Source organism: Patiria miniata, unplaced genomic scaffold, assembly GCF_015706575.1.
Source record: "Patiria miniata isolate m_02_andy unplaced genomic scaffold, ASM1570657v1 HiC_scaffold_20, whole genome shotgun sequence".
Classification (NCBI taxonomy): Eukaryota; Metazoa; Echinodermata; class Asteroidea; order Valvatida; family Asterinidae; genus Patiria; species Patiria miniata.
Genome location: NW_024037059.1, coordinates 16,395,820 through 16,418,551, shown reverse-complemented (window position 1 = coordinate 16,418,551; position 22,732 = coordinate 16,395,820). Strand labels below are relative to the sequence as shown.

Here is a 22,732-nt window from a genome sequence, read left to right as displayed (position 1 = left end):
GATCACTTTTTGTAAGCTAACGTCTTATGAAAATCACTCGTCTTGTTCTTTCAAGATGATATCGTATACTATGACACACACAAAAATCATATTAGTTAACAAGTGTACTCCTTACAAAATTTATAGAGTAAAATATCTATGCGGTAGGGAAAACGATAACATCTGGAAAACTTGTAGACAACTGGAATCACAATCCAAAGATTGCTGAAATGTTTCCTTAATTGACAACTGCACCAGTCCATACTGACTTTAGGAACAGTAATAAACCTGATGCTGGGGGAGGATATTGCCGCATAAATTATGAAATGTCTGTACATATTGTACATACCTGTACAGTCTTTTTTTCTACGTCAAGTTGTTAGAGAAGAAGCTTTGTAGAAGATGTTGATAACTGTAACCACAATCTCCATGTATAAGGCATGAATTCAATCAAGATTGGTTTATAAGAAATATTTTGGGATTTGTGATTAATTTTGTAGTATCTTTGTTTCTCTTTAGTCAAGGAGTGGAGTTGGTTTGCCTTAAGTGGCAGGTGTAGGCACAATTTCATATTTTAAGTGAATGTTCATGCCTTACACCTTAAACTTGTTTTGTATTTCCAGATTGTCAATGCTTTTTGGTGGTATCCATTTAGATACCACCAAATTTAAAGAAGGTTGATTACATATTTGTATCGCAAACAGTTGATTTATTATTTTGTAGCAAAGGGTTCTTTCTAAGATATCAAGCTGAAAAAGAAGTTTTAAATCCTTTTTTTTCTTAGAATGTTATGCAGCACGGCATCTTCAGGGAATTATTGTAAAGGAATAACCTTTTATTTAGCCAGTGTGTTTTTCTGAGCATAAGGTGCCACATTGGATACTTGACATAATCTGCCACATGACTGCCACTCCAAAGCTTCATTTTGACTTGAAAATGCCATATTTATAAATTCTAGGTTTACACTTAACTTCCTAAAGTATATTTCAGTTATTGTCATTGTAAAGTGTATGGGGCATGGAAAACCTAAATTGATTATTTTTTGTTGTTGCAAATTTCTCTTGTATTTCTGTGTACAACAGGAGGCCTTATCGGTCTAAATAATTATATAAACCAGAAATGTAATAAAATATTAGACGTTTAAATAAATCCTTTTTTAAAGACGAAATTGGTGAGTTTTTACATTTGCATGATATTCATACCTTATGATCAAAAGTCAATATTTTTGTATCTAATAAAGAAGCACTTGGAATGATATTCCAAAATGACACATTTTGGAAGAAAAACAATCCATTTACTCGATTATTAAATTGGGGGAAAAAGTTAAGTTTCCTTGAGGGCGCTCTCCGAGCAAAACGAAAATATTTTTGGGACATTTCTGTATGAGGGCGTATATAAAAAAAAAGGGGGCAAAATGTTTCCGACAAAAGTATTTATTGAGGGCGCTATTCAAAAAAAATGTGAACATAATTCTAAAAAAAATATCTCCCTTTGTTTTAAATTTTGCAGCTGGTCGACAATTTTTGTTGTTGCCAGGAGAATTGAACTTAACTCTCCAAATTGGTGTTTCTCTAAACTCAAAATCAAACCAAAATTGGTGAAGTTAAAGAGCATTGGAGCATAAATACCGGGGTGGGGAAGGGGTAGGGGAATAATACACCCCCACCCCACAGGCACATCTGTTCCCGAATCGAATTGGAATGTGTCCAGTGTTATCTTAGGCATCTTTCTTGCAATTTTCAAGGAATTTCATTTTTTTTTTGCCAAAATTGAAAAAAATGCAAGGGGTTAGGCCAAAATAAAAAATAAGTCGGTCTCTGGTCAGCGCGCGCGTCGATTTTAAGCATGCGCGTCGATCTTTTTTTTTTCCAAAATGTTCCGCGGTAGCTCCAACAGCGCCCTCTATTTCCGCACCTCCTCAATTTTTTTTACCAAAGAGCACCAAGGAATGGGAAATTGCACCAAGGCAAATGATCAAAAGCACCAAGGCAAATTATGGAGGACACCAATGTACATGAGGACACCAAAAAAGCAAAATAGTACCCCACCTTGTCTGTACAATCCAAGCTTGAAGAGAAAAAAAAAAGCAAAAAAAAAAAAAAAAAGCCGCGTGGCCGCGTCAATTTCAGAACTTTGGTCTGACCAGAGACCGAATATTTTTTTTTTTTTGGCCTTAGCCTTAATTTTTTTTTTAAATGTCTAAAAATTGATTTTTCTCCAAACAACGCAGACATTCCTCTGGAGACGAGTGGAGCACCAATCTATATGCAAACGCCCGAATTTTGGCAGATTTAGCCAAAAAGCATCCATTTTGGGGGAGGAAATAAATAAGAAATAATTTTTACTGTTGCACCCTAAATTTTCAAGGGCACATCTGTTCCCAAATAAAATTGGGAGGTGTTCAGGGTTACCTAGACATCTTTCCTGCAAGTTTCAAGGAATTTCATTTTTCGACCAATATTGACAAAAATGCAATGGGTTAGTTAGCCTTACATTTTTTGGGAGGAAATAAATAAGAAATATTTTTTTGGCTGTTTTCACCCTTCCGGCCACAATTTCTTTTGAAAGGCACTTCTTTTCCCAAATAGAATTAGAATGTGTTCAGGGTTACCTATAGGCATCTTTCCTGCAAGTTTCAAGGAATTTAATTTTTTTTTTGCCAAAATTGAAAAAATGCAAGGGGTTAGCCTTACATTTTTAACAATTTTTTTAAAATTCATAAATACAATAAGATCGCCCCTAGAGGTACTGATGACGATAGAAACGCGCGTACCGCTAGAGGCGACCATAATTACAATAAGATCGCCCCCAGAGGTACAGAATGGCGATAGAAACGCGCGTACCTCTAGGGGCGACCATGAATACAATAACGGATCGCCCCAAAGAATGGAGATAGAAACGCGCGTACCTCTAGAGGCGACCATAAATACAATAAGATCGCCCCCAGAGGTACAGAATGGCGATAGAAACGCGCGTACCGCTAGGGGCGACCAATAACGGTCGCCCGTAGAGGTACAGATGACGATATAAACGCGCGTACCTCTAGGGGCGACCACAATTGCCATCAGATCGCCCCTAGAGGTACTGAATTAACGAAACGTGCGTACCTCTAGGGGCTTCAATATTTTTATTGTTTGACAAATTCTCGCAACAATTAACAGCCTTGTGTTATATATCACAAACATTCAACCAGACCGAATTTTAACTCAGTACTTCAAAATTTCCTCAATATCGTTCGGAAAACGAGTGAATTGTAAATTCCCCCAAAACCTTATAATTTCTACAAGTACAAATATTTCTATTATTTTAGTCTCCATAAACTGACTCCAATTAGTGTTTAAAGTTATCAAAAAAGTCATATTTCACATTATACACCAGCTTGTAGTTACAATTTTATTCGAATGACTAAAAAAAAAAATCCTCCCTTTTTCGTGAGCAACTTGACTCAAAGATCTGCGACAAGCACTTAAAACACACGCTGTAACTGGTTCCCTGCTCTCAAACGTAAACCTTACGTAAAAACCGTAGACCAGCTTTTTGGACCGTAGCAAAAATCCCATTTGAACCGCGTATATGGCTGTTTTTGTACACGGCCGATTGTGCACACGTGTATTGGCAATAGCGAGCTAGAAAATCGGCCATAACGGCGTTTCCACCGATCATGCGCAGTGTGCACGCCTATATACAGTGCATGGCGCTAGAAAATCGGCCGTTTTGGCGTTTCCCACGGACATGCGCGTTGTGCACGACCATATGGCGTGTGTTAAGGTGGAAAATCGGCCGTTTCGACGTTTCCAATGGACACGCGCATTGTGCACGATCATATGGCGCCTGTTGAGGTGAAAATATAATCATTTATGTGGTTCACACTGACGCTGCATATTATGCAGAGTGTCTATAGAGGGCTGCGGGGAACAAAAGGCAGCATTTTCAGGGTACAATTGGGGACTTTTGTTGTATGGCCCTTTTTATTTTGATTAAGAGCTTTGCATAAATTCTTAATGGATATTCAGAATTTCTTAATGACATTGCAAATTCTAAACCAGGTTTGGAGAAAAATGACGAGCTTCAGCAAAATTTAAATATTTTCTTTTTATTACCTTTGAATGTTTGTTTGAATAAGTGTGAATTTATTTTAACGTACATGTTTCACAGCCTCTTGTGTTTTATGGATACCCCAATGGCTTCAACCCACAAATGTTCTGCTCCCCAGAAGAGGTTGCGATGTTTGTCTTGAAGTTATTCGTGTTTAGTTACATCACAAGTTGAGAAACAGGCTAATAGCCTTTTTGTCCTTTATTTGCTCTCAAAGGAATTTGTGATTTGGAATAAAATGAAATCACTACTGACATTTTGTTCCCGCGCAAAATTAACTGACGGTTGCTATTAGTTGTGGTTGATAAATGGAAATGGCCTAGTTTCTAATCAAGTTGGGGTAAGTCTCATTTTTGTCGGGGGGGGGGGGTTGAATTAAAAAGACAAAAAACTGAACATATTGTTTTTAAACTTTAAAGCAAAGTTTATTACAAGTAGAAAGGAGCAATAACTTTACACTTTTTTTATAATCATGATGTTTAAATTTTAAAAGTCTAATTTACAGCAGTTTTTAATCAAATGCGAAGCAGAATAGATTTGGCCAAATACTATTGCGATCTCTTGGTTAAAGCACTGGTAAGCCAATTGCTTGGTTTCCCATTTTTAAGATTCAGACACACAATTATTTATTAAAAGCACTTATTTTTGGCCACCAACAAAGCACATTCTCTTATAATGTACAGGTTTTGTTTATCCTGGTACAGGACAACCATTGTAACAATTTATGGATCCTGATTCTCATATATTCAACCAAAACTTTTCGATAATTCACATTTTGACCAATTGGAGTATACATGAAGTGTCTTTAAAAAGAGCTGAGAAAGTTGTTTTGACAACTTATCCTGCTATATAATAATAATACTGTGATGAGTACCGTTACAATATAAACACCTGAAGAAGAAAATCATCTATATACCCATAAGTTCAGTTCCAATAAGTGTTATTCATTTTCCTGGGAGATTTGAGTGGTTTCAAGTAAATGTAGGATTTTTAACAACGAAACCTTCCATCACCCTGATGCAACTTGAATGTTAATCCAAAACTGAAAAGGCGAAAAGGACAAATTGTCAAACTATGCAAAAAGGATGAAACTAATTAAACAAAAAAGAAAACCATGGCCCATTACATGGAGCTCCTAGACATGAAACAATTGTGACTAATTTGTGTGAGCAAAAGTCATGAGAACCAGTAAATAGCAAACGTGACATCACAGGTTTCATACTTTGCTTTACTCCCTAAAACTCTGCTCATATACTGATCCATTTTGAGACTTTGAAAAGCACGACAAGAGTCCAATCACTGAAGATTAACAAACAAATTAGCTTTGATTTTCATTTGTTTCCCGGGTGGGAGATGCAAATGAACCCAGATAACCTTTAACCTTTAATATTCCTTTTGTATGAAATGCACTATACATGTTCTGTACAAACTTTCAATATTGGGAATTTGAAATATCTGATAAAACTTGATTGAAAAATGTATGGTACTGTTTATATACAAACTTTTATATAAAAAATAAAGATATTGTTCAGTTGCTCACAGTAAGACACCCTTAAATTTTACAAGTGATTTTCAGGGCAGCCCAAAGGCAATGTAACAGTTCTCTTTGTGTTCATTTTCCATCCTTGACAATTATTACAAGATACAAAGTCATTGCTGTTGACCTTAGCTCATATATTAATTTGCGCGTCACTGTACTGTGTGTTGCCATGTTTTCATTTAAAATTTAGGTTTTGCTAAAATTAGATTTGGGTATGGCACATTTAAAAATGAGTTAACTTAATAAAGAGTTGATTTACCATTATTTTACACCATTTCCCTTTAAGTTTTCAACACAGGAATGTAGTACATTTACAAGTGAAGTGCACAAATACATGGCCATTTACTCACTACAAACAATTTTTCATTGTATCCAGATGTACAATTATTAAAACGTTCCCTCAAAGATTTCCCCTTGCCCTTTAAGTTTGCAATGTTGTGGATTAAAATTAAAAATTGGACTTCTCTGTTCAGTTTAATTTTTATTAAAAAGTAACCGAACACATTCGCAACATTCACGATACATTTACCTAACTTATTTACCCTAGAGCGATTTTTTTTTGTCAATTAATTCTTTAAAAATTGAGTCATGTAACCTAGGCCCCCCAAAAGGTCCTGCTTCCGATTACATGGCATTTAAAAATAGGGTAGGTAGGTAGGGAGGGAACTTTTTTTTTTTTTTTTTTTTTTTGGCAATTTCTTTTGTGTATGATCATATGGAGGTGTCTGCGTGTAGTAAAGGGTAAAAGGTAGAAATTGGTTGTTTTTCATTTTTCCCTCACCTTTCCCCCAAACAAATTAGGGTAATGGCTGTCAAAATAGGGTAGCTGGAGAAACCGGAAGCAGAACTATTATTTTTGTTGGCCTTACATTCTGCATAGTAGAAAGGAAGCACTCTGAGGTGAGGTTGCTCACGTAAGACTTGGATTAAAAATGTGATTAAATCTTTGCTTCAAACTGACTTAAGTAAATCACACATCTGGAAAGAAATTGGTTCCAGGCGTATGCACATCACACACTGTTCTGAGCAAACACAGAAACTTGAATCTCTCATATCTGCCAAATCCTGGTTTTGCTAGATTGTAATGGATACAACACTGCAGAGGTGAGACACTTTACATATGACTCAATGTCTCTGGTGGAAGTACATGGAATGTGCTAATTGACCATTCTCTGTTTCTTTCTCCAAAATCAACTGTGAAGCTAACGAGCAGCAAACTCTGTGCACTTCAGCAAACCTTGGGCATCAAGTGCCTTGAGCAGTATTGATGCCATGCAAACCTTATTCATCAAAGCAAAACAAAACCAGGTGTTGGGAGTTCTGGGAGATTGCAGGGCAGTGTTGGTTAAGGGTGCCTTTAACTGACCAAAATAAGAAGGAAGAAACACACATCTAGCCCTCAAATCTAGACTGAACACCCAGATTTCATCTTTATTCAACTGGGCGTGCAATGATCGTGCTCTGGCTGCTCCAGGCTAGCAATGATTTCTTTCAGTGCTACATAAGTTCCAAAAGCAAACCCAACGATACCAAAGATGATAATGAAGACATTATATACGACCCGTAGTCTCTTACGAGCGTCAGCATAGCCCTTGTCATAGAAGGCAAACTCTTGAAGTAACGGTGGAAAGATGATGGCAAGAGCAGATGAACTGAAGGCACCGATGAAGGCGATGAAGAGAGCTAGATGAGGTACAACCATGGCTAGAACCACTGAAGGAACCAAAAAAAAAAGGAAAAATAGGGACAAAATATTAGGATCGGAATGAAATTATGTAGCACTTCAACGGCTCACCAAAGTCAAGGGTATTCTCCTTTCTTGCATCTGACAAAGTGGTTGTTGCTTTGGAAGCTTTTGTAAGTTTTTACTTGCAAAACTACATGTTTGTCATTAGAAAAAAAGTCACAAGGAATTAGAAAAATTGTGGCCAAGCTTTTGAAATTTGTAAAAACCCAGCACATTACAGAGACTTTAATTTGCCTCTTAAATGTTAAATGTAAGACTATCTTTAAGACAATTTTCTTATGGTTATATTCACCTAAGTAATACTTACTTGTAAGAGCAACTAGTAGCGTCCTGAATATCATTTCACCAATGAAGTGATATCGCTCCCGCATTCTCTCCATGAAGAATGGCCACAGGATGACAATAGGTACGTAGAACTGAATACCGTACGATACAAAGATGGCTGCCACAAGCATGATTCGAACTGCAAGGTACAATCTGAAGGTGCAAGAATAATGGACACTGGAGTCAGCCCCGGGAATAATGAGCTTCATCAATCAATGGGCTCCAATGTTATAGCCTATTCCATACTCTAGCAATACAAAACTGATTCACTTTTGAATGAGACATTGACCAAAAAAGTCAGTTCTTGCAAGGTAGACTGTCCCTACCCCCTTTTAGAATCACTAAGGTGGGGACTGGGAATCAGTCTAACCGTATCGCAGATCTGTTTGCGCACAGATCTACATAACCACTTTTTCACTGATATAAAATGCTCAAAAGGTCACAATTCATTAGGAGAAAGAAATAGAATTTGTTGAAGTGCACAGACAGTTCATTGTAAAAATTAGGTGTATAAGGCCAAAATAAAAAACAAACATATTTAGCATCCCCGCCCTCTTTGGAGGCCGCCTCCTTTTTTTCTTTTTTTTTAACCCAAAAAATGATAAATTTTTAATAGTGACATCATTTTGGCCTCTTTGCCTGTTGCATCTAGCCCATTTAAAGCTTGTATGTAATTTCTTGAGTCCGAGTGGTGGCCATTTTAAAAAAAAAGCTGGCGACAATCTTGAAAAATAGCCTGGCCAGTCGTTTGGAAATGGGTCAGGCAGCCATTTTGGAAAAAAAAGCCTCCTTCCTTTTTTTTCAAAAGGCAGGTTCGCTTATAAAAAAAAGTTTTTCTTTTTATTTGATCTAATGAGGAATGTGTTGAGGCAGACAGCTTACCCTGTGGTTGGTAGATTTAAGGTGATGGTTTCTGCAGTATTATCTCCGTTGCTTAGGTAACCAAGTATACCCATAGAGACGTACAGAGACACAACAATGGCCATTCCACTCAGCATGACACGGTTGAAATTCTGAGGATTCTTCATCTTGTTCTCCAACGGTAAAACCTTAAAAAACAAAAAAAACATGACAATTTCAATCGCTCAATTTGTATATTCCTACTTCACTTTGTCACTTGAAGCATGCTCTTACACTTCAAATACAATTCAATCACAACTTATAATTTATATATAATAACTAACACAATGGCTGGGAATAAAGAGTAGTCTTGTTTCAAAGCTGAGCAAAGACCTGTTTTGTTTCACTGATGATACTGTTACAGAGAATGGACGAGGAACTGTGGATTCGTGCTAAGAATGGACGAGGTGAATTCTTGCACAAATCTACAGTTCCGAGTCTATTTTTTCAAAACAACAAACGTTTATTTAAATGTCCCATACATCTGACCCCACTCTCCGTGTTTTTAATAAGTGTAGATTTCGTCAAATTACTCATGCATACATATTTAGTCAATGTACAAGGTATGGAAGGCGTCAGTATAGTTAGGTTCAGATCTCATTGCCAAAAGCAAGTCAATAGTAAGTCATGTCTGATAGCGACAGTTCTGAATTTTTCTTGACACAAAATACCATCAAATCTTCCAGCTCATCAAGTGATACAGTAGGACACTAGTTCCCAACATTATTGCTTTTCAATTTGTTTTCCATTTCACCTCATTTCCACAGTACAATAATCGTAACTTCACAAAAATTCGGAATCCATGGTATCTGTGGTTCGTTACGAATCTACAGTCAACTGTAGATTCGTGAAAATAATCAACACTTTTAACAATGACGTCACAAAAATAGTTTTAAGTATGGCTAGTCTGGCTTCTAGTCTAGTTGATTTGTTTGGAGCTACCATGCTTACTTACCACTCCGATTCCCTCATAAGAATAGATGGCAGTACCGAAGAAAATGAAGAATCCGTTCATAGAACCAGATAGAGGCAGTGTAGTTGCGTCCACATGGTCAATTATGTTGGATATCAGATACTGTTGAAAAGAGACAAAGAGTCAAGAATAATTTCAGATTGCACATTTTTTTGTTCTTAAAAAAAATAAAAATTAAAAGCAGGTCAAAATTTTAATATTTCACAAAAACTAAAATTTAAATTGGAAAAATCTAAAAACGAAAACAAAAAACCCACCAATTGTTCACATTACCTGGAATGGTTTACTTTATAAAGCAAAGCCTTAAATTCACTAGCTGCACAGAAAGATACGACACCCAACAACATACTAACTGGTGTAATGCCTTAACCCTAACTCCCTAGGGGGTGTGCAAAATTATATTGAAATTGGAGGATTCAGGACTGCCTAAATGTTTCATAACCCACAACACTGTCATACCCATCAGGAGGTTTAAGAGGAGTTTGAAGGATTGAGGATTGAATTCTCTTCCAAGTTACACAGAATGCACCTGCATTCCACACAATGGCAATGTTGCAAGATTACACAAAACGCCCAGAGAGATAGGCTTAAAGGGAATATACAACATTTGCAAACATCAAAAAACAAAACTACCAAAGTATTACGAAAAACCATACTGGACTGTTAGTGAATGACAGTTTAAAGCATCCTGTAAAATCAAGGCACCTGGTGTGTTGTCATTTTCAAGAAAAGTGGAATTTTTGTATCGATTTCCAATGCTGGTCGGCCAACCAGCGTTGGAAAAAAACTGGCTTTTTTCATATACTTCTCCCAATTTATCATATTTAGTTAGTTCGCATTTTCTTGGCATGGATTACACACCTGTAAACGGGTACAAGCCAGCTAGACTGATTCCCTGACCTTATGATTCCCTGACATCTATAAATTGCTCCGTTTCAAGTTAAGTAGGGTCAGGGAACCAGACTACAACTAAAGGATTGTTTTTCTTGATTTTCCAGCATCTACCAACCCAAAACGTCAAACAAGTCAGTTTAACAATTTCTGCTATAAAATACTAACCCCCAAAATCCATCAATTTCTGAAAATTACAGCGATAGCAAATGTTGTATATTCTCTTTAAAAAAGGTAGACTTTTGGTTGAATATTTTTGACGAGCATACATGAACATCAGCAGAGGAAACAAGTACAAGTACTACACTGCAGTCAAGTAGATGCTGATGAGTCTATGGGTACATAAACAACTGAATAATGAGTAGGATTCTTCTGACCTCATAGATGATGAGTATAGACACCACAGTCAGGATATTAGCGAGTATTGAGAATGGAGCTAAGTCATCCAGATTCCTGATGTAGCAATAGATGAGCACCATGGGGAAAAACATCAGGATGAAGAGCTGTACATCAGGAACACCAGAGCCGTAATAAAAACAGTAAATCTGATGGTGAGAAAGATAGACGGGGTTTAGCTTTCAATAATGTTGAGGATTTCAAGTTTTCTCCTTCAATAAGCCATTTGCGAGTAACCTATACCCTTTGGGATTTACATTTGAAAAACGTCTGGTACAATGACTTGCTCAGAATGCTTGGCACATGTTAACTTTGAATTCTCCAGACCAAAGACACTGTTGCTAATCACAAGATTCGGGGCAAGCTCTTGCATAGTTACGTAAGAGACGCTCAGCACCAATACATCGTTCACAATGGGTGATAATGGCACAAAGACACCAGACCATGCCGGAACTGGGGGTTGCTAGCATAAGGCTTGCCCCGAATCACGTGATATAGTAACAGTCTCTTTGGTCGGGAGAATGCTACGTTAAAACGTGCAAAGCATTGTATTAAGTCAGCGTTCCAGATTTTATTCAAATTTAACTCGCAAATGGCATATTGAAACTGTCAATCTTCGTAGTCACTTATATTAAAAGTGACTTCGAGCAGGGATGTATATTCGAGTCCATCGCAAGACCTCTAGTCCCACTTCAAATTACAAGCTATTCAAATGAGCTTTGACAAAGGCATTCCTTTGTTATTGTTCAGCCACTGTTACTTGCGACTGGACATTTGATGAACTCAACTTCATACATGACTTCCAGTAAGAGTCCAGACAAAGAGGCAAGGTGTGAGCAAAACCATGCCTCAACAAAGATGAGCTACACAATGACAAGACTTGCTGACTTACCTGTCTGATATTGTCAGCCATGAAGAGGAAGTAAACACAGCAGAATCCTAGCTGAGTGAATATAAGAAACCCGTTCACTATGTAACTGAAATAAGAATGATCAGATCATTGGATTATTATCAGATATTTCTAAAGGAACTATGTTTAAATTTGATTGACTTTAACCCTAGGTATTTTTGCTAGGAACCATACCCATCCTGGCAAATTCCAACACCATATGGGAAACTGTATACACATATTTCTGACTTTGATTCTGGAGGTGTGCCAACCCAATGTAAAAGACTGTCAATTTAGGGGTACTGTACCCATTTTGACAGATTCCAACAAAACATGCCGTTGGGCTTTGATGGGTTGAATTCTGTTAGGGTTAAACGTATTGCTGACGATTACATTTTGACAGTATGAGTAAGACACTGAGTTTCACAATTTGTTAGTCCAACACCAGGAGGTATTCCAAGCTGCACAAGATTTTGCACAAGAAAACTTACATGTCAGGTATGAATATCGCTGCACTTGTTTCTCAAGAATTCTACACCATATCTCACAACTTACTCACCGACCAATGATGCACTTTCTTCGTAACCAGGCAACTGGGCCGTGTTTCAGAGACTGCTCGGCAACTTCACCGTAATCTAGCGTGACGCTTCCAGTTCTGAAGATTAACATTTCGTGAAACACATTATCAGTCCAATAGAGAATTTGTCAAACCCACCCCCTTCAAACTTTTGCTGGCTCCCTATTTTAGCTGAAAAAATCACACAGCAACTGTAAATGAATAGAACTGCTTGGATTACAAAACATCCAGGAGAAATAAGTAGTTTGGAATTTGCAAGATTAAATAACAAAAGCAAGGCATAAAAAAAGCAGCTACACGCATAGTCAAAAACAGAAAACAACAGAAGCAACAAACATTTCTTATGCTTTGAAATTTTAATTAATTGAATAATACACAAACGGAAGCAGCTGATCTACAGAAACAAATGCAAAGTTATGAAGTCAACTGTTTTGTTTTTGTTTCACTGTTGTAATATTTTCAGTATTTCTGTATCTTCTTGAAACAAAATCTCTCATACAGAAATGGGGAATGGTATATAAACAAGTGTTTGAAACTTTCAATTAATCCTACTATAAGTTATTATAGCATTGCAAATAAAAAAGTTAAAAGACAACAAATATTTCAATATTTTAAAATTGGTTTTAGTTTAGGTTCTTTGAATTAAAGTCTATGAATTTACGAGTGTTTTCCTTTTCTTTTGGAAGTCAGACCTAAATCTCCCATACGGTATTTATTATTGGAAAAAACTGGACCCCAAATTTATAGAATTACTCGGATGTCTTTCAGTCCTGAATCCTTAAAAGTCCAGTAACGTCTTAGGGTGGTATTTGATGAATTTAGGACAGTAGGGGTAATATCTTAAATGTTGTTTTCATCAAAGTATTCGTTCATCAAGCATGAACCCATGTGTTTTCTGCTATGTAATTATCTCATTTGTTGACTGCCTTTCTTACCTTTCACATAGATCATGACACACTACCACCATGATGTGCATACAAGTCAATGCAATGACTCCCATTGCTGCAAGGCCTAGCGGTCCAACCTGTGGGGAAAAAAAGGGACAATACAGGGTGGATCAAAAAAATAACGAAACTGAGATATTATTGCTAATTGCAACAGAAGTACGGCACATGTGAATCAAAGGGAGATATCCTCCGTTAGGGTTGAATCTCCTCTTTAAAATGACACCCTGATCATGTCATTACATTCACGGTTGACTGAGCAGTGACCAATTTTATGAAAGGGTCTATTTAGAGAATTGTGGCACTTTTTTCATTTGTGGTTTTTGTGGTGTCATTTGTCAAAGAGTGAAAGGCTATTGCTGCCAATCAAGGCAGGTGGGGAAAAAAGAGATTGCACCATGAAAAGTGGTGCAAGTCTCTAAATAGACCCTTTCATAAAATTGGTCACTGCTCAGTCAACCGTGAATGTAATGACATGACCAGGGTGTCATTTTAAAGAGGAGATTTAACCCTAACACTAAGTAACAGAGGATATCTCCCTTTGAATCACATGTGCCCTACTTCTGTTCCAATTAGCAATAATATTTCGGTTTCGTTTTTTTTTTATCCACCCTGTATAACAAGAAAATGTCATTTGAAGTGATGGAAGGTTTTATACAGGATAACTGTTTTAACTATTTGTTATTTGAAAACTGGTCACGATGTGGTGCTGGGCATCTCAGACATTACTGTGTGCATGGTTCTTCTGAATCATGTGATATACAATGTATACAACAGTGTGCCTAGTCTTGAGAATGCAAAGCTAAAATGTATCAAATAAAAGAACAACTCGGGACACTAGATATTATTCACAAAGCTTTATACATGTAGGTCATTTTTCATATTGCTAATACAAATGCACTTGTCTATGGTGGGATCAAAGCATACTGTCATCTTTTTTAACAATCAATTATTTTTTTGTACAAAGCAAATGCAAAAGAAAGTCCTCCAAACCATGAGGTAGGCAAGAATCTTTTGAGATTCGGAAGGTGTGTATCTACAGATAAGATGAGACAACATTACAGTGGGCAGTGTTTCCCCTGGCTAATGAACTGAGTGAGGTGGTAAAAATTCAAATTGATGATTAAAACAAAATTTACGCAGTCTGCAAACTGAAAAGAATACAGTGCTCTCAAAAAATGCGCGATGATTCCATCTACACATCCAAATTGTGAGTTCTTGATACATAAAGGTCAAGGAAAACGCTCATAAATTACACAAAATGTAAAGTTTTCGATTAGTATTTCCTTATTGCAAATCTTCACAGTGAGGTGGTGATATTGGCAAAAATTGAGCGAGGTGGTCACTGAAAGTAGCGAGGCGGGCCGCCTCACGTTTGGATAGGCAGGGGAAACAGTGGGTATATTGAGATTGACATACCAAGATTCCTGCTTGCTTCACTGCATACGGCAGTCCCAATAGACCTGTTCCTATATTCCCTTTTAGTATGTGCATAAACGTCTGCAAATCACTGCAATGAACAACAAAATCAAATCACAGTCTTTAGCAAGCATATTTAAAAAAAATGCTATTTACTTTGTGAATGGTTCAACCCTTCTGTTCATACAGCATACAGCATGGGTCAAGTATACCGGCACCTTCACTTTTAGCTTCTAGGCCAAACACAAGCATCAACATATCCCCTGTGCAAGCAACTGTTGGTAGTGTACCCTCTGCTTCATAATTTGTGCCAATTTCCTTTTGGTCTTTTTTAAGATCTCGGCCATCGAGTGACGAACAATTTTGAAACTCGGTACATGCGTAGAGCAACTCATCATGAACATACTCAAGAAAATTCATAACTATAGGTCAATGGGTTTTGGAATTATGGCTAATTGATTATTCATATGTACGAATGGTAATTCTGCTCTGTGTACATGACGTATATGGGAAATTCAGTTTTCACGGCGCGTAGCGCCGGAAATTTTTTTCGCTGCGCAGCAAACCGTGGTCCAATTTTTTTTTTTGGTATCAAAAGATGCGCAAGGCTCGAGGCTAAAAGTCATAACAGCTCGGGTCGCGAAAAAATTTTTTTGGAGGCTACCTCACCCCCCACCTGGCCCTTTTAGGGTTAAATACTTAAACCAAAAATATAGGAGGCTACGGCTCTGATACATGTTGCAAAAATGAAGCCATAGTCACGTACAACAGCTGCCGCTTAAAGCTTTTAAAAACAAAGCCTGAAGAGCTGAACCTGCACCCAAAGCCATGTTTTCAAAAATGGCTATGGATGAATATGACATCAGTTGTAGTTGATGATAATAGATCGGTCTGTTGGCTTGAGTGATAACACCTCAAGTTCATGATAATGGCTAACTACTGTCGATGTTCTTGACCCTTGTGGCCCAGGGTGCGTTGCCGAGTGCAACAGCCTCATTTGGTGACTTTCAGGAATGTTTATCTTTGGAATATCTTGTACTTTGAAATCAGTGCGCTGAAGTACTCAGATATCTTGGCTATTCAAATGATGTCAGGTGACAAGTTTTGGCTCAAACTAGAAAACAGGGTGATCCAAATGTAATGTAAAAGGGTCACTCCATACACTAAAGCGTTCAAAAGTCTGACCTTTTCTGTGTGACCCGTTTTACACCTGACATGTGTAATTTGCCATGCAACTATCATTAAAATTGGCTTCCCTTCAAACTACAGCGGAACGCTGCTATAACGAACATCGTGGGATCCACAAAAAAGTGTTCGTAATAACGATCGTTCGGTATAGCAATTTTGAACCGCCGGTACCCTCTTTTGACCAAAAGTGAAGTCACTGAACTGGCATTTCTGGTTTAAAAGTGGCCCAAACAGTGTTTAATACATGTGCAACGGTTTTTTGGTTAATCTGTTGACTTTTTTCAACAACGATGTTCGTATGGTTTGTACATTAATACCGGGAGCCAAGGTTGTTGTTCAGTATAGCCGAATGTTCGGTATAGCGGCATTCCACTGTACATAAATTTTTGTTTAGTAGATAATTTGCGTTACATAATCACTCTTTCAGATAGAAGGCATGAAAGAATCCATTCTGAAGTTTCAAAATGTTTTATCAGATGTAACAGGGGACACCAAAAATCAAATTGGACCCCAAATTTATGGAATGACCAAAAACCATTGTGAGTTGGCTCCACAGATAAATAAAAGAATGAGCTAACCTACATGCACATCATCCCTTAAAGCTAGAGTCCATCATTTGCAGCCATCCGAAAAAGTAACTGGAGTATTATTGTTGAAACACAAACTTGGTTGAAAGATAGTAAGTGGACTAAACTCCCTGTGAAATTATTCTTTCTGGCAAGCTATCATTTTGAAGTAATCAATGAAAGAAGGCCTTTCCAACGGTGATTCTTAAGAAGCACCGTAGGAAAATTTAAATTAGTAGTTCGTTTTGTTATTCGGCGCAAGCATTGGCACGACGCAAAGGCGCGCGCGGTTGCTATAATTCATCGGATCAGTGTGCGACATCCCGTACAGCTGCAATTCAAAACAATTCAAACATGATTCAGCAACTTTTGATTTGAAATTGAGATCCTAGAATGCTGTTTTTCTCGAAATATACAGCTGAAGCTGAGCTGAAACTTCATCAGGTTAGTTGTTCAGTATCCTTCATTAGATTTTGAACACTTTTGTTGCTTCAAACAAACAAAATGCACAAATTACAAATGATGGACTATATCTTTAAATCATTAAATACTGTGGTCAGCTACTTGTTGAGACACGTTTCCTAAATTATAAAATACTCACGTGGTGGCATGTTCAGTGGCCAGTCGTGATTCCGTTGACAGGGAAAAGTGTGGGTGCTGTGTGCCTCTGAATTCCACATCGTCATGTAAGTTTTCCTGGGACCCAGCTAGGACCCTGCCAAGGTTTCTGGATGGGGGTTTGGTCGTGGGTGGGTAACTCTTGGAGTGATCGCGGAGTAAGGGTTGCTGCTCCGCCATTTTCTCATTGAAAAGATACGCGTCGGACAACTGTGGGGGAAGTTTGAAACAGAGAGAAAACTCTATCAAAACTGAGCACATAAATTCTTAGTATATTTTCAATAAGTTTCAGTTTCAGTTTCACTTATGAACCTTGATGATTTTTCTGTTTCAATTGTTTGTTTTCCAGATAATCTAGGAAAAATTGATTTTGAGAAACAGAATTTCTGAAATTTCTGTTGCACTTTCATCATGTGCCATGAAGTGGTACAAACCATGGATGACTGAATAAACTTTTTTTGTGAAGGTTTTTTCCACTCAGAATTTAAACAAAATAAACTTCACATATGTACTTCAAAACAAACACCAAACCAAAATAATGTAACAAATTTTGAAACACAAAATTTCTTTGAATTGAAAGGAGGAATTCTATTAATTTGGTTTGTTTTCCACTGAGGTAATACTCATTGGCCCCACATACACGTACAGCGGTATAATGTTGTATACCACAATCGGAGAGATAAAACAAACCATCAAAGCCCAAGGACAAAAAACAGAGATTTATCTGAGAATAACTGTTTGTCCTACAAGGGCTGATATAGTTTTTTGGGGGTAGTTGCGCGCTACTTCGTGTATTTACATGAACTTTGAAATAAAGTTTACTTTGAGATATCTTCATTGTCAATACACAAACTATCATAAACAAAATAAAAATCACACAACTGTTTAGCCCACTGACCCGATAGAAAGTTCATGACATCAAGGAAGCTGCTGTACGTTTACCATGTTAACAATTCACAAACATGGAGATTCAAGTTTCTCACACTTATAAATACAAATTTTGAAAAACTTAGCAGATTTTTTTTTCTTCAATTAGACAACGTTGACTTGATGTGTAAAGAGACCAAAGCTGAAGCAACAGGTCAAACCTATAAACACCAATGTGCAAACTCAGTGATTGACGGACTTGCATACAAAGAAAAGAAGCCACCAGTAGGAATAATTGTGACTACCATATATCTTTTTTACCTTTTACCTCACATACTTTCCGACATTATATGGGGTCTAAATCTAGACAATACATCCAATTTTTCAAATTGAAAGACATTTCCCATCATAATCTGAAAGTGAAAAGTCGGTGTGTTCATCTCTGTAAGTTCATGTTGCACAATATTCTGTTCAAGAATTACTTATTTTGGAAGATCAATATGTGGGCAAACGAAATAAAAAACCCAAACTGCTCATATACAAGTATACAAAAAAAGCAACGAACTGATCAAATATATTTTTTTTTAAAAATTACAAACTGTCAATTTTCTGAATCACACTGTGTGATCGTGTTGAAATACTAAAACACATGTAATATAATCCTGACCAGAAAGAAAATTCAATAGTTTCATATTCACAATCTCATAAAAATACAATGGTGACTGCATTCCATTCCTACATGTCAACCATCATGTGATGTGAGCCACTAAACAACTGTTTATTCTATTTACAGAGTTCAAAGTGTAGTCTGCTTATCAACCCCCTGTCGGCGTACATGTACACAGTCTATGTACAGCTGTGATATTCATACGGTGTTATTCAGCGTCTCATGCGTTTAGCATGAATTGTTTGTAACATTTCAAACAGCCATGATTATCAACAAATTCCAGTCTGTGATTGAAGGGGCTATACATGCACAATATTGCAAAATATCCCATTGGCAAAATGAGGGAAGTTTTGCAACATTGTGAACATGGCATTCCTCCATTTTCTTTGAACCAAATCACAAATTGCAAGCTAATCAATTAATCTATTGCATCCCCTGCTGTTCAACAAATTTGAATTTGTTTTGTCTATAAACCAAAAAAACCCACAAAAAACACACAATTATACATGTATACTGAATAGTAGATCGCAGGTTAAACATAAACAGAGGTTTGGTCCTATGTGTCAGGAAAGCCATTCATACTTTAATACAGGATGGGATGATAGGTCTAGTTTTGTCATCAGGGTCTATTGTGATGGGTTGATCTAGCCAGTACATGTCTACCCAAGCAAGGTCATATACTTCCAGGAAAAAAAGGAAGTGGGTGGAACAATGCTATTTGTGATCAGGAAAGGTCAGGCATTGCCTATCATCAGTCACATGTTTCTGATTAGCAATGTCAATGTCACTCTCTGGTCAGGTGGAAATGTAGACCTGCCAACTACACGATATACAGAAAAGAAAAGAAAGTCATTTCACAAAATACATTCATATTGGGAATTTGTTTGTTTCATGTAAACAACTACTTCTTCTACTTCTACTGCGGTACTCAGCAACATCCATAAGTTTGGATATAACACCGAGGAAAACTTTATGTACTAGTTCAGTTGAGCTAGTATTGGGGCTGACGTAATAGGATTAGGAAGTGAGTAATGGTTCAAACTAGGAGTAAAATGCTTTAAAAAAAAGTGTCATAAAGTGTACAAAATGACATAATACATGTTTGTTAATCATATGCTCAGAACGCCTTAAATATCAACTCACCTACTGAACAATTCCCTTTTCCTTTGAGGAAACAATGCGAGGTAGACAGGTTGAAGTCATAAAAACTACACACATGCATGTACATGTACCACCGTTAGAGCAATAACCCTTTATAGTTCAGTGGATCAATACCTAACAAACCAAATCAGCCAAGCGTTTAAATCCTTGGTAAACTAAAAAGGCCTTTCAGCATGGACTTCATCGGCAGTAACAAATGCCACTGTACTCCAGCCATTCAACTTGCTCGCTGAACACTGCACGGAGACCTGATGACCCGTGTGCTGGTAATTTTCCACTCAAACTGCAACTGCTTCAATGAGTTTGCACTGATAAACAGCCAACCTGTGTCTGACTTTGATGGGTGTTTATTTATTTATCTGTGGAATGTCAGACAAGTCGACCGTTGAGACAACTCGACTCGGGACAAGTCGACCGTTGAGACAACTCGACCGTTGAGACAGGTCGACCGTTGAGACAACTCGACTCGGGACAACGCGACCGTTGAGACTGCTCGACTTAATGGAAATGAATACACGTGGAGCAGAAAAAGTTGCACAAATCTGTGGCAAGACCGATCACGGGCATGACGGGTGCGGCGCGGGCATACTCGATGTACAGAGGGCGTCGCGTCAGGCCGGTGCGCCCCGCCTGCCCGCGAGGACCGGGCCGGGCCCGGCACGCGGGCACGTCGACCGGCACGGCAAATGGGCGCACAGGCCCGGCACAAACGATGTCACCGTGCACGGTACGGCCACGTTGACCGACCAGGGATGAGATAAGTGGGCGCACAGGGCTGGCAAAAACGATGTCACCGTGCACCGTAAGGAAAAGTTGACCGGCAAATGGGCGCACAGGCCCGGCAAAAACGATGCCACCGTTCACGGTACAGCCACGTTGACCGGGGATGCGCGCACGTGGCCTTGAAAAAAACGAACGATGTGCACGGACAATCACGCTGCGCTATATCGGCTCTGTTATATGCAACAATAAAAACTCATGTGTCATCACTCCCAAACGGCGATCAGCCGCCGTCAAATGCCCGGTACTATCCCTAGGTACTAAACTAGGCCCAAAACATGCTAGGCGACTTGTCTCAACGGTCGACTTGTCTTTCCATTTATCGCACATACGGTCGAGTTGTCTCAACGGTCGAGTTGTCTCAACGGTCGACTTGTCCCAAGTCGAGTTGTCTCAACGGTCGACTTGTCTGACCCCCCTTCGTGTGTACATGTACTTTGATCCAATATGTATTTCAAAAACCAACAACAATAACTAAACAGGTTTTTTTTTTAATCCAATCACAAAATTATCTGTCAATTAGGAAATTTTCCTGATCAAAGGTGCACCTTGGTTTTGCCAGATTTTGCCCGGGGGGTGGGGGGGGGGGGGGACAGTCCTCCTAGGACCTTGACACTGGTAGTAAACTTTTTACAACTTTGGACATGTTGGACTTGTGAAAGTCATGGAGGTAGAATTAATTGTTACTCAAATCCCCCCCCCCCCCAAAAAAAAGGGTAGGGCCTACATTAAACATTTTTTTCTATTGCCCACATTCTATTGCATTTGCTAGTATGTCGTTCCTGGAAATATGAATTTCACAAATAAATCTTAACTAACAGTTCAGTCATAAAATGGGCAATGTTATTACAAATTTCAAAAAACAACACAAATTTGGTAGGGGGCCTAGGAGAAATATTCCAAAATGTCTTTACTGAATGTGTTTTTATATTTTAAACAAAGTTTCTTATTCACTTCACATTACCATCCCTCTTAACATTCTTCCAGCCAAATTTAAATATAAGGAGTAACTATAGAATGCAGGGCCACGCCAGAGCAATTTTTTTTTTATGTACTTGGAGCCTTGGATCGAGGCCGGGGTCAGTGGGCATAAAGTACAATAATATGCAGACGCGCAAAAAGTGCTAATTGCAACGAATGCACTTGTCTTCTCAAGGAAGAGAGGGCGCGCTTGTGACGGGGCACTGGAGCCGTGGAGCCACGGAGCCTTGGAGGCGCGGAGGCGCAGAGCCTTGGAGTCGCGGAGTCACGCGCCGGTAGAGGGCGCAATTCTCAAAAATAAATACATGTACTGTAATTCTTTGATGAAAAGTCTATGGGAAGAGATCTGAAAAGTTTAGATTGAAATACAAATTTGATTTTCAAATGGGGAAGAATGCCTTCATGGTGATACACGGACTGTTATTTTGTACCAGCAGAACATGCAGTGAAGTACCAGCCATCAGAAAGCGATACCATGTCCTATTATTAAAAAGTAATATTTAGCTAGCTTGAGTAAATCCAGCTGACATGCTCATCAGGAATTCTCATATGTCAGCTAGAGGGTAGTTACTCCAGCTAAAATTTAGCAGGGAAAATATTGAAGCATTTGCTGAGAAAAGAAATGGAATTTTTCAGACCAGTCTCATAGTACATGTACATGTCCTATAGGTTTGTGCACAGGGTACGGATGATGTAAGTATGGAACTCTTTCCATAAAAAAACTGTTTAGGTCTACACTCTCAAATATTCATAAATGTTCAACATTCAACATGTTCAACATGTTCAACAACATGTTTGCAATTTTGAATGAGTTTTAACTTTTTGAGTGATTATTGATATTGACAATGACATTACTTTTGTGCGACAATTTAAAAGTTGACTCGAAATTCTGACAAGAACTTACCTCCGGCATGACTTCTTCTAGTCAAAAGAGAAAAATCCGAGTCTAAAAAATATTTCACTTGCTTGGCAAGAAACTCTTTTTACTTTCCGGACGTAAATGATCCGACGTTCATCATCTCGCATAGGGCCTAGGTACCGGGTACCGGTCATCTCCTACGTACTTAATTCAACGTCGGATAAGTTGGTGGCGGGCTTTCGTTTTGACGGGCGCAGTCCACGTGACGTGCGGGAATTCGGAAATAGGCGGGGACGGGGGGGGGGGGGGGGTGATAAAAAAAAATAACCAAATCAGGTGAATTTTGTTTAACAAAATCACTCTTGATTTTG

The 22,732-nt window shown here is 38.2% G+C and overlaps 1 protein-coding gene across 2 annotated transcripts; it reads right to left on the bottom strand.

The window, feature by feature from the left end:
- Positions 1-6,383: 6,383 nt before the first annotated feature.
- On the bottom strand, positions 6,384-22,519 carry LOC119727595 (proton-coupled amino acid transporter 1-like). Of its 2 annotated transcripts, none has more exons than XM_038199540.1 (11): positions 22,407-22,519; positions 17,030-17,256; positions 14,675-14,765; positions 13,247-13,335; positions 12,294-12,389; positions 11,738-11,822; positions 10,827-10,994; positions 9,541-9,660; positions 8,568-8,734; positions 7,669-7,838; positions 6,384-7,327 (listed from the first exon to the last, which is right to left on the bottom strand). In XM_038199540.1, exons 1-11 carry the CDS (start codon positions 22,413-22,415, stop codon positions 7,050-7,052), a joined length of 1,500 nt encoding a protein of 499 aa, XP_038055468.1. In that variant the 5' UTR covers positions 22,416-22,519; the 3' UTR covers positions 6,384-7,049. The 2 variants fall into 2 exon arrangements, with proteins under 2 accessions (XP_038055468.1, XP_038055469.1); XM_038199541.1 differs by lacking the exon at positions 22,407-22,519 and adding an exon at positions 19,724-20,029.
- Between the last annotated feature and the right edge of the window lie 213 nt (positions 22,520-22,732).

What these genes read in the sequence shown, in the direction of transcription:
- LOC119727595 (XM_038199540.1), bottom strand. An exon ending in CTATACTCATCATCTATGAG is followed by an intron (nt 9,661 to 10,826) that starts GTCAGAAGAATC and finishes TCTTTTCAACAG; the next exon opens with TATCTGATATCCAACATAAT. An exon ending in CTTATGAGGGAATCGGAGTG is followed by an intron (nt 8,735 to 9,540) that starts GTAAGTAAGCAT and finishes TTGTTTTTTAAG; the next exon opens with GTTTTACCGTTGGAGAACAA.